General features: G+C 35.2%; 1 protein-coding gene across 8 annotated transcripts in view; it reads left to right on the plus strand.

Annotated features, from left to right (window-relative positions):
• MYT1L (myelin transcription factor 1 like) overlaps nt 1-13,810 on the plus strand; it is a 451,096-nt gene that overhangs the window by 256,900 nt on the left and 180,386 nt on the right. For all 8 annotated transcript variants that reach the window (XM_063442204.1, XM_063442202.1, XM_063442206.1 and 5 more), the window contains one exon: nt 4,650-4,731. In XM_063442204.1, coding sequence (XP_063298274.1) covers nt 4,650-4,731 — 82 coding nt within the window. The remainder of the gene's footprint in view (nt 1-4,649; nt 4,732-13,810) is intronic.

The raw sequence follows: 13,810 nt of genomic DNA on the forward strand, positions 1-13,810 counted from the left end.
TTAAGTATTTTCCGAACAAATGCTTACTCAACACTGTCTGGTATATCAACAGGTCAGCAAAAGCATCCAGAGAATACAAGCCTTGTCTCACATATAAGGGAATGAGTAAGCTAGTCACCCTTCAGCAAATCACCTATATTCTGAATAGTGAACGTCTGTAGCCTAAGCTAAGGAGTTAGCAGGGACAGCATGGTTATAGGTGCCTTTCTAGGTAAGCATTTCCTAACCCCACATTTCACCAAGAACTGATCCCATACCTTTACTGCGCAATGTGAGGTTGGAAGAAATGTAACTTTGCGTGTCAAAAGGTTCATAGGCATTCAAATATAACTCAAGAGGTCAATGCATAGTCACAGACTGGTCAGAGTTCCCATGGTGACCCCTGTCCACCACCAAAAGTGCCTTCAATGGGGACGTGAATGCCAGAACTGGACCATGGGGCAATGGAAGTAGGTTGCCTGGTTCGATGAATCTTGTTTTCTTTTGGATCAGATGGATATCTGGGTGCATGTGATTTATTTACTTGGAGAAGAGATTTCAGCAGGATACACTATAAAAAGAAGGAAGGCCCTGGGATGTTCTTCTGGGAAATCTGGGTCCTGGCATGCATGTTACATTTACACATACCACCTACCTATAAATTGTTGCAGATCACATACACCCCTTCATGGCAATTGTATTCACTGATGGTAGTGGCCTTTTTCAGCAAGATAATGCACCCTGTCAAACTGCAAAAATTGTTGAGGAATGGTTTGAGGAACATGACAAAGAGTTCAAGGTGTTGCTTTGGCCTCCAAATTCCTCAGATCTCAATCCAATTGACCATCTTTGGGATGTGCTGAAACAACAAATCCTGTCCAAGGAGGCCCCACCTTGCAACTTGCAGGACTTAAATTATCTGCTGCTAATGTACTGGTGCCAGATACCACAGTACACATTCAGAGGTCTTATGTAGTCCATGACTTGATGCATCAAAGCTGTTTCGGCAGCATGAAGGGGGCCTACACAATATCAGGCAGGTGGTTTCATTGTTGTCACTAAACAGTGCATGTGAAAAAATAACTGCCAACCTGGTAGCAAATAACTTCCAATATATTTTGGCATCGCAGTTTATCTGTGAGATAGGTCTAAAGAGTAGACAAGGGGTGTTTACCAAGCTTAGGTACAGTAATTACATGTGCCGCCAGCATTTCAGAAGTCAAGGAGCAGGACTCCACCCCTGAGATAATTACTCTCACTAGGTATGGACTTCAAACATCAGCAAATTTCTTGTAGTAAGTCCTGGAATGGCCATATAGAACTAGTTCTTTTCGTTATGACGGAGAACAAATGATAACTAATAATCAGCATCAGGAGTTGGCCCATACTGAATATGCCCTTTGGGACTTTAATTTCAACCATTATGCCAATGATTTCCAGAGATAATTGGCTCACTTTATAGTGCCTACTTATTTCGTCTACCTTAACTTATGTCTATAACTGCATCTGAGTGTTTCATTTTATTTATTTGCTCATTAATGTATTTATTTTATATACCCCATTGCCCCAACCAAATTGCCTTCCCTTACAGTATTTCTTTGGGCCATTGTTTGGGTCATCCCGATCATGTTTTCCTATAGATTTTGTCTAGTAACATTTTACTGTTTTAAGCGTAATCCTTGGCTAACTTAAGCTAGTGCAATGGTTCCCAACCCGGCCCTCGTGCCCCCCTACTGATCCAGGATTTAGAGATTAGCCATGTTTATTATTTCTAAAAACACCTTATACAGAACTGGTTAATCCCTAAATCCTGAGGATTGTTTTGGAAACCACTAATCTGGTGTATTGTATTCTCTACATATTTCGAAAATGTGCTTATACAACTGTCCCTATGTTTCCGAATATTTTCTGTTATGTGACTCACACAAAAATGAAGAATGTAAAAAGAAAATACAAATGATTAAGCAGTTGTAAACTAATACATTCTTTATTACGTATAAAAAATGATATTATAGAATAATGAACTATTTGCCATGACCAGGAATTTGTAAATTTTACAAAATATTAATACAAATTATTTTCCTCACTACATTTGGGTACTAAAGCAATATATTACAAATTCTGATTCGACTGAATAAAAAATATTGTATACTGCTGGTTCAACACCCATCAGCCTCAACAAAACCATAGAATCACAGTCTGGTTGCTTTTGTAGTGTCATCCCTTTTCTCCCCCTTGTTTTCAGGTGTACATAGAACATTGAATGTGTTGCAGTTATAAATCATTCCATTTTGCCAAACATATAGCGGCTAATAACTAAATAAATGATTGTTGGCAAATGAGCAGCCTGTCATTCAGATACCTGTATCTGATATGTCAAGCTAATGTGGCGGACATGGTATTTCAAGAATGCAGACAATCAGATTTTTAAAAATTGCCTGATTTGATTTATTATTACACAAATTACTCAGTTATTCTCCTACCATATATCACATCATATTCCACCATATTTCACACTATCACACAGAAACATGTGAGCTTAGATAGCATGTGCTGTCAGTTATTAATTTGATTGGCAGCCTTCCTCCATCAGATGCTATTGTTAGGCTGATAGTTATGCAAAACAGAGCCACATTCTTTTTATTTTCACGGGTGTATTGGAAGGAAACAGCATTGAGCGCACAGACTGTATCTCTTTTAGCTAATAACACTCTGTAAAAATGCAATTTCTATATAATTTCTATATAAAAAAAATTCACATATATTCAAATGCGACAAAATCCACATCGGGGATTATTTACTAAACAGCGAAATTCAAGTGAATTGAAGACAGAATTACAAAATGTACATCAAAATAACTGATTTAAAAAACTCTGAGTCAGATGTCACAGCTTCAGTATTTTATTTTAAAATGTGTGTGTGAGGGTGTTGTATGCAGATGTATGTCAATAAAACCTGTTTTATTTTGTGATTAAGTTATCTTAAAGGACCACCAAGATCATCCGGGCCACTTTATCTCAAGGAAGGGGTCTGAGTGTAGTGTTCCTGTCAATTTAACCATTCAAGGTATAACATTGCAGTCTAATATAAACATCAATGTTTATCTCGAAGAGTTAACCACACCTCCAGTGGATGTTACACTGACAGTCACTATCACGTGGCATTGAAACCACCATTGTAAAGCATTGATTTATTGCTTTCCTATGGGGAAACTTGCATATGTGTGCTCCACTCAGCATTGCATTGGACCATCGCAGAGGAGGGCATGCCTCCTCCATGACGTCGCGGAGAAGAAGAGGTACACCTTGGTGTTGAAAAAAGTTAAATAAAAAGCATTATTTTATTATTTTAAAATAGACATTGAAGGGCTACATAATCAGGGACAGGGACACTAAAGCATTAGGAATAGGTTTGTATTCCTACTCCTTTAGGAATGTGTCCTGCATTATTTTGTGTCCTGCATTATTTTGTGTAGCTAAATAGTTTATTTTTTATTGTACAAGACTTCTCCAAGTAAATGACTTGCTAGCAATAGGTAAAAAGATCACTGTCGTTCATTGACTCTAAATCTTCGTTTCTGCCACTCCCCCTTGGTAAAAGAAAAAAAAAAATTACCTACCTTGGTTCTCTAAAATGATTGATAGCATGGTTAATGGACTGGAACTATTTCTCCCAAACTGTTTTGGGTGATCAGCCATCAGTAAAAAAACAACTATGCAGATTAGTGTAATCTTGAACGATTTGGTAGAATCCAATTTTGCTTACGATTATGTTTTAGAAAGTGTATTTCTTTTACAGTATGTAGGTAGTGTGTATAGAATCCCCATGATATAATAATTAGCAAGGTTTTCAATTTACTCATTGTTTAGAGAGAAATAAAACATGTTTCTATTTCCTCATCAGTGTAGCGGGATTAACAGCTTAGGGTGTTTTAATTATATGGTTGGTTTACAATTCTACATTTCTACTTATCGAAATTTGTTTTTTTCTAAATATTTTTTTTTTTCATATAACTAATGTTTGAATATGAAAATGCCCTATTAATCTTTATTACTTTTGTTGGTGATCTATCAGAATAATTATTCTGTTACAACCTTAGTGGATTGTAAAACAATTGTTAACTGTGGACTATTTAAAATGGACATTGTAGCGGCCATTTCTAAATAGAGCCTTTAAGCAATAAATTAAATACAAAAGGAACGGAGGCTTACTAATTTACTTTTACCAAGTTATACATTGAAACAAATGCTTGATGACCAGATAAAGGAGGACAAATATAGGTAAGCATATATATGTTTAAGTACAAGATGTTCTTGTGTTTCCTTGCAATAATTGCGTAACATTACCTATGCACCTTCATCATGCTAAAATATCAGTCCTTGACCATTTCTACATCATTTGCAACTCAACGCACTTTGGAGATAGTTCAGTAAAAAAAGGTATAAATGTAATTGTTCAAGACACTGGATTTTGTAAGAATTGGATACATCAAGATAATGAATATCTTTGTGGTACAAAGATACAAGTTTTCCGATATCTTGCTGATGCATATTAAATGATTTTTCTTCATATGGCCAGAATCATATTTGATGCATCGAAAAAAAAGACTTCATATAAAATAATATCAAACAATACTTCTAGGTCACCTTGTGCCTTTCTGCTTTTCCCAGGTATTCCCTGTGGCCTCACCATTGTCAGGTCATTCATTCCGCTGAATCCACCAGACGAGCCGCCGAAGCTTCAAATGCTCAGGTACGCTACAGATATTTATACAATTCTATTACACTTGAAGAAAATGCACAATATTCTCCTGTTCAATTCTCAGTTCATCTAAATAGGGATATTTACTAAAATATACCTTGCACAAGTTTATACAAACTTGGAATCCACTGACAGAAGGCCAAGTTGATGAGCATATGAAAATACAATACCAGCCAAGTAATTGTGGTGAGTTTCCAATGAGTTCTTCTCCAGGGCAGACTTCATTTAGAAGCCAGCAATTTAGAATGCTTACATAAACTAGGTGAATTTGTTAAACACTAAAATCTGAATTCTGTCCATTATTTGACAAGACTAAATAAAATATCTAGAACTCACCATCTGCCCAGAGTCGACATTCGGTCTTTAGTTATATATTTCTTCTTTTTCTTCTCCTTCTTCTTCTTCTTTTACATAGTCTGTTGTAATACCATTTTTAAGTCACACCACCTTTTGAGATATTATTTGCATTAAGTACCTGAAAAGCCAGCCAAGTGTATTTTTATCAATGCTTTAAGCGATACAATGCTAGTTTTGCCAAGCTACTTTTGGCAATATTATAACAGCAAAAACAGTATGAGAACCCTGCTACATTTTTTTGTATTAATCGCTACTTGGATTGCTAATCATTATATTGTAGTTTAGTAAGATTTGATTGTGGCAATTTCAATTAAATCATCAGGTATGTGCAATTCCAATGCTTTGTTTTTTTTCTTGCCTTGAATATCAAAGGGCTATTCTGGAAAGACTTCATACACTCTAGACAGATTATTTGTGATTTCAATTTTAGTTCTATTCATTTGAATTTGTGTAATTGACTATATTCAGCAAATCATGTTGCAAACAAGTAAACCATTGTTTATGACTTCATCTTCTATTCAGATACTACATTAATTTGTGCAGAAAATCTTATTGAGTCTCATTGGTTCTATTTCTTAACATAAACTATTTCGCAATAGCTCTCAAGCCTGATTTAATATTATAATTATTATTCATATTTTAATTTAAACTACTTTTTACAATAATTAATAAATGGCAATGTCAATGGCAATCTATGTCAGAAAAGAAATATAAATTGATATATAACTGTACACTTTAAATACAACAGCTGGAAAAATAGATGGGTTAAAATGCAATATTGAACTCTCACAAAAACATTTAAATGTTCCACAGGTAAGGTGCTTTAGATGACAATGAAAAGTGAAGTTTGTAAATCTGAATACAGATGCACAGCACAATGTGATAGCCCAAACTTGCAGCAGAGTCTCAGCCACCCATATTGGAGAAAATTGCATTCATGTTGTGAGATTTCTGAGTATAGTGTACAATAAGGAAAGGAATACATGTGTGTGTGTGTATGTGTGTGTGTGTGTGTGTGTGTGTGTGTGTTTTCTCGGCTCTTAATACTATTATAAAAAACTATATTATAAAGAGATAAAGAGAGAACGAATTGACAGTAGCACAATAAACCATTTTAACAATTTGCTTTTATTTTTTTATATTTAAAGTTTTCAGCATAGAAAAGTCACCATATTCATATCATACAATGTATTGGGTTTGGCATTAGGTTGCTACAGACACTGGGACAGCTGAATATACAAAAATTAAAGAAACAGAGAAAAATAAAAAAATACCTATACAAATGCTTGTCTTACTATATTGATGAGTACTTTAAATTAGGAAAAAGATTTGTTCATGTATTCAGTGTTATTGCATAATATTTCGACCATGGGCATTTATGTACACCTACAGCTGTGCAAGCTGAAGATTCCAGAGATAAAATGCTATCAAGTAAAGCAAACAGTTTGGATAATTTAGGAAATGAGGTTTGTTTCAATATTCTCGCTATCATTAATCTAGCTGTCTGCGATCAATATTGTGGAACAGAGGATCTTAACTTCCCAAGGTGTATTTTCAGGAAAAAAACAAAACCAAATAAAAAGTGTAAAAGCACACACATAGAAGAAGTCTGCTGTTGGCTAATTTGTTCATTAAAGAAAAGATTTCTTCCGAAAATAGGGACATAATAGGGCAAGACCAAAATATATGCACAGCAATGACCCTGTAACCACATAGTCAACAGCAATTCGGAGATAAGCTCTGAACAGCTTTTGACAATCTCTTCTGTGTAAGATACCAGCCATACAAACATTTTAGTGTGTAAATAAATAGCACATTTTGTGATTTGTTTCATGAAGAGGTATGAATTATGCCATTGTGATGGAGTATAAGTATTACCAAATAATGAGTTCCATTTGTCAATATGCGAGAGGGATAAGGGAGCTTTAACCAAGAAAAGAAGTGTATAGCAAACCGAAATTAGGGACTAAACTACAAACATGCAGAGAATTCCATAAATGAAGCAGAGTAGTCTCCCTAAGAATAGGATTTAAAGTTAAAGAGTGGCTACATGTATATATCTATACCAGTACAAGTGGTTGTACTTAGTAATTCAATACGTACCAAATTATGTAACGACCCTTGTTTGTCCAGTATCAGAATACAAAGGTGGATATTTATGATTGGTTGCCAAAAGAGCAGCAAATGTAAACTTGTGATTCAGTAAGTATAATTTCAAAAAACTTGACTTCAGAGAAAGGCTTATTTTCATGGTAGGAAGGAAGAGGGTCGGCTTAAGACGATCTTGAGATTTTGTTCCTATATGCTGTTGTAATGAGCGGAGAAATAGAAAAGCATTCTCAATAGCACTGTGGCATCAGTTGCTTGGGCTTGTAAAGTTTGAGAGAGTTGAGCAACTTTATGATATAACATAAAATTTGCAAAATGTAATCTTACATTGGGGTCCAGAAGTTGATTGAGAAGTTCTGGGTTTGCGATTATGCCAAATAAATTTGGAAATCCCCTTTTGAATAATTTTTAGTGTGGTCTTAGTAAGAGCATGGTGTGAGAAAGAAAAAGTCTAAACATCATTTGCTGACTGCTGATAATTTATTAAACCAAGACAAATTATATAATGACCAGGTATAAAGGTCTTTTAACATTGACTTCCACAAAGCCTTAGTTGATGGAATTTGAATCCCCAAGTAATCATATAATCATTTTTCTAATCACAAGGAAATATTTGTTACAAAGGAGCAAGTTCTTGTGAAAAAGAAGCCATTTTTTTTGTGGAAGAAACTTTACTCTATTGTGCTCAACAAGACTCTAAGGCTGGCAAGGACAGTTTCAGTTTTGTAATAGCTAATAAGCTATCATCCGCTAAAATGCTCCATTTTACAGTAGGAACATGTGGGAATTGAACTCCATGTATATGAGGAGAAATTCTAATAGAGCAGGCAAGGGGTTTTTAGACAAAAGACAGCCCTGACGAGAGCCATTGGTGATTGGAAAACTTTGTGAAATAAAGCTTGATTGTACCACTTGCGTGGTAGGGTTTGTAAAATGTGTGAATGGCAGTAACGATTGCTGGGGGGAAATTAAATTTTATAAAGCAAATAAAAAAATCCAATCTTATATATAAAATATCTTTTCGACATCTAAGGCAATTAATAGACAGGGAGTCTTGGGGGAGGCTGAACCATACAAAATATTGAACACTTTGTGTTTATGGTCAGAGGGTTGCCTTCTAAGAACAAAACCTTCTGGTGTTGGTGTAACAAAGTACATAGAAAGGGTTTGATATGTGAAGCAAGAACGGTGGCTTGGGGTTTGACATCTGTATTAAGTAATGCTATGGTCGATAATTAGAACATAAATAGTTTGGCTTCCCTGGTTTGGGTATGATTGCTAATCAGGGCCACCATTTTGGGGACTCTAACACAGCTCAGGGTCTGGGCCTGTAGGGGCCCGCCTCTAAATCCCATCCACAGGAATACACACACAGACACAAACCCACGCATTGAAACAAAAGGACACAGATACACACATACTGACACACACACATACATACTAACAGACACACATACTGAAACAGACATACACACATATAGGTATACATACTGACACACACATACTGAAACACACACACATATACATACACACAGACATACATAGTACACATACTAACATACATACATACAGACACACACACACACACACACACATGCACGCATAAGAACATACAGACACACACACACACACATACATGCATACATACTGACATACATACAGACACTGAGATACATACATACAGACACATACATACAGACATACATTCATACAGACATACTGACATACATTTATACAGACATACTGACATACATTCATACAGACATACTGACATACATATATACATACAGACAGACAGACATACATACATACTGACATATATACATACAGACATACTGACATACATACATACATACATACAGACTTACATACTGACATACAGACATGCATACCGACTTACTGACATACAGACATACATACATACATACATATTGACATACATAAAAAGTAGTATCATCCTGTAGATTGAATGAAGCACCATGACCCACCTCAATGGACAGGCAATGCTAGCCAGCACTCAGAATGTTTATGAACCTAAATGTGTTACTAGCCTGCATCTTTATCTCTTTAAAAAAATTGTGCGGTTAAGTTATGCCATGACTATGTATGCCAATGAAACACCTGTAAACACTGTCGTGGTGCTACAGGTCTCTCTGTTATAAAATCAAATGCACAAGAAAAAAAAAAAAAAGTAGTATTGTTTTTCAAGAATTTTGTCAAATGTCTGAGAATAGACTAGTAATGTCTTTGTGATAATATACTTTATTCTCATCTTCATAAATATGCTATAGATGATTTTAGATTTAGCTGTCATCTTCCTAATTCTATTAGCTAAATGTTTACTCACCTTATTTTTGTTAGTATAGAAGGTTTGACATAATCAAGTCAATAGAAAGAAGGTTTTCTCCCAATAGAGGGTATGCAGTTTATGTTTAACTTTCTTATTTCTTGTAAGGTATTAGGAGATAAATAAAGTTTATGTTGGGTCTGAGTTTTTAACTGAGTAAGGAACTTGGCTTCTTCAGCCTGTTTGTGACTTTTACTTTAGGAGGATAATTGAATAAAATTAGCACTAATAACAGTTTTGTGAGTGGCCCAGAGTGTTTCTGTTTTGTTGATTTTAAAAATAAAAATTTAAAGAATCATCATGTATTGCCTATTAGAAGCAGAGATTTAATCTACAAACTCTTCTTCTCTCAATAGGAAATCTCTCTGCTATGTCAATTAAGACAGGACAATTGTCTGACCAGTCAATATCTCCAATAGAGGAATCAAGGATATGTTGTAGGGATGATTTATCAGTTGGCAGTCATCTATACAGTGGAATGTGAGGGTGAGCAATAAGGGTTGTCATGGTGAATAGGGTTGGAGATTCTCCAGGCATCATATAGATTGAATTATTTTAATAACTTAGAAAATGTACAACCTTGTTTAGATAATTGTTTAATATTTCCAGAGTCTCTAGCAGTGGTTGAGTCCAAAAACGGATCTAGAGCGAAGTTAAAATCTCCACCAATAATAATTTTCCCATTTGGAAGGCTAGCCAATTAAAAAACAAAAAACAAAACTGCCCTAATAAATCCTGTCTGGAAATTATTGGGTGCATATATAAGAGATTAGATTTTAATTAATATTTCACATATTATAATTAAATAGCGACCCTTGGGTCAGAGATTGTCCTATGTAAAATGAAAGAGACATCTTTTTGTATTAAAATTTATGTTTTTGGATGTGTTCTTAATGTTTGTAGAGTAATACATTGTAGGTAGGATATAATTTCTCTGACTAATTAGGCATTTTGTTGCATGCAAAGTGTGTATCTTGTTGAAAGGAGATTTGAGTCCCCTGTTCTTTACCTTCTTCTATGAGAAGCCTTATCTTGTAAGGTGTACTTAGCCTCTTAATATTCATGGTAATAAATGTAAGACAGAAAGTACTATATATATATATAGATACATTTCTACATGGCTCACAGTGTAGTTTAGGATTAAAGGGAATTATGGTCCCAAGTAGTGCAACATCATAAAGTTGATTGCATAACTAAGACCGAATCATATAAAAATAGTAAATAAAGTTAAAGAAAAAAATGGATAGCAAAGCAAAAAAAAGCAGTATATGCATATTTTGTCAATATTTTGGACTCACTTCAATTGTGTGAAGCATGAAACAGAAGTAAAAGAATATATAGATTTCTAATGCAAGAGTATTGTTTGACACCAAACCAAAGAAAAATTATTTTGGGCAGCAGACCCATATTTATCTTAAAGGCAATAGAGGAGGTTTTTATTAACAGGGGAGGTAATCTCCTCGGGGAGAATGAAACTAGCCCTTGCAAGTATATGCAAGATCTAATGTTAAGTGCAGTTACAAAGTACTGCTGTAATTAACAAAGTAGTAGTTTACAAAAAATACCAGCATTATTAAACAAAAATTAAATCTCAACTACTATATAACCGTAAAGACATATAATGGCCTATACAGGTAAAATGTTTAGCATTACAGACAGTAATAGGTATCATATATCAATCAAAAAATCTATTACAATTGTAATTGAAAAAAAAATGTAAGAGAGATCAGATTACACCGCTCTAGTCAATATTTAAAGAGAGCATAAACTAAAGTAAAAGAAAAATATTACGTAGCGCCAAGTGTTGGAAGGAGATACTGGTTCGGCTTTGTCTCTTGAGTCTCACTGGACGAGCCGGAGTAGATATTTTGGTGAATCCTGAGGAATGGAAAACCCAGGATTTAAGCATCCATAGGCCTTCTTCTACAGAAGATATCATGATTTGAACATCATTCCAGTAAATCAGCAAATAACAGGATATACCCAACAATATTCAACATTGTGTTGACGTAAGGTAGAGGTAATAGGTTAAATTTCAGCATTTTTGTAGAGTTATTAAAGAGAGTGTAGAGTAATTTCTCCTTGATGAGAAGCCTCTGTGTTCTGTCTAGGAGTAATTGGTCAGATGGGACTTGCGGCAAAAGTGTAGAGAGATGACTGTGTATTAATGCTGCTAGGCCTTCTGCTGATATTGTGACTGGGATACCCCTGAGTCTAATATTATTGTGCCTTGCACATTCTTCAAATTCCATTTTTTTTACTTTAAGAGCAGTTACCTCCTCCTCAAGGTTGGAGATGAGGGTAGAGTTGGAGTTATTGGTGTTAATATGGTTATCCATTTTACTTTCCAACTTATCTGTTCTATCACCTATCTTTTGGAGGTCTATACGTAGTTTCGACTATACAATATGGCATCTTACTTAATTTGCAAGCGGAGCTCCGTAAGGAGTGATTTTACTTCGCCAATCGGTAACAGGTTGTGTTGTCGACCTAATAGAGTGAGGTGAGTTTGTATTTTCATCAGAGTCGTCAGGAGTACACATGCGTCTGCCGGCCGGCTCCATCTTGACCAGAGTTCATTCTGGCGTGCTACAGTGAGTATCTATTTTGAAGATAAGCCTTCATCGAGCTTTGATTTTTCCTTACTGATGATCTCATCTGAGATAACATAGAGAGCGTATAAAAAATTGTCGTAAGTATTGGCTAAGCAATAGTATGTGTTGGCTAAGTAAGCAATAGAGTAGTTTCCCTCAGTGATGCCGGAGATTCACTCAGATACATTTGACATCAAGAATTTCCTGATATGCCCCCTTCACCATTTTGTTTTAATGATTAATTCATTTTTTTTTCTACCTGAACCAGACCTAAGTGTCCCTTAGACCTAATTGTCCCTTGTGCATCTAGCTATCTATTTAGCTACATTTCTGACCATCTATCTCTATTGCTTAGTTTTGTCCCAATACCTTCGATGCTTTTGCTACTTTATAACCCCATTGTAAAATGGCAATGCACCTATATGTTGACACACTGTAAATGATAAGAATAATACATTTGCATAGTTGCACCATATCGGCAGGATACCTTCAAAATTATCCCTACAAATCTATAAATCCCTTTGAAAAACAAATTGCAATATACATCTACTTACTATTGAGATATATTTATGCAGGTGCTCCACATATGCTACCCTTTCTTGTGAAATAATAATTTTGAATATGTTATGGTCACTTAATAGAACATAGAAACATAGAATGTGATGGCAGATAAGAACCATTCGGCCCATCTTGTCTACCCAATTGACTAAATACTTTCATTAGTCCCTGGCCGTATCTTATAGTTAGGCCTTATGCCTATCCCACGCATGCTTAAACTCCTTTACTGTGTTAACCTCTACCACTTCAGCTGGAAGGTTATTCCATGCATCCACTACCCTCTCAGTAAAGTAATACTTCCTGATATTATTTTTAAACCTTTGCCCCTCTAATTTAAGACTGTGTCCTCTTGTTGTGGTAGATTTTCTTCTTTTAAATATAGTCTCCTCCTTTACTGTGTTGATTCCCTTAATATATTTAAATGTTTCTATGATATCCCCCCCTGTCTCGTCTTTCCTCCAAGCTATACATGTTAAGATCCTTTAATCTTTCCTGGTAAGTTTTATCCTGCAATCCATGAACCAGTTTAGTAGCCTTTCTTTGAACTCTCTCTAAGGTATCAATATCCTCCTGAAGATATGGTCTCCAGTACTGTGTACAGTACTCCAAGTGAGGTCTCACCAGTGTTCTGTACAATGGCATGAGCACTTCCCTCTTTCTACTGCTAATACCTCTCCCTATACAACCAAGCATTCTGCTAGCATTTCCTGCTGCTCTATTACATTACCTGCCTATCTAATAACCATATTAGAACCTTTTTGAGTAAGCTGTAAATGCTTATTTACAAATCACCGGCAAACAAAGCTTTGATGAATGGATCTTTCAGGATTGAAGTTATATGCTTAATGCTAAAATAACAGACTATGTAATCCTATGTATACAAATATAGAATGATAATGTTCTTATCTGTACATCATCCTGTTATAAGAAAAATACCACTGTGAGTATGATGGACTCTATTTGGCCTATATGTAGTTGGGGGGCGGAGGACATACATCACTATTGACTTACAAATACAAATAGGTTTCACTGTACATAATTTCATTCTTACAGTATGCATTTATTATACCTTTATTCTATTATTCTTTACTCTATTATCTCATGC

The sequence above is a fragment of the Pelobates fuscus genome, chromosome 2, assembly GCF_036172605.1.
Source record: "Pelobates fuscus isolate aPelFus1 chromosome 2, aPelFus1.pri, whole genome shotgun sequence".
NCBI lineage: Eukaryota > Metazoa > Chordata > Amphibia > Anura > Pelobatidae > Pelobates > Pelobates fuscus.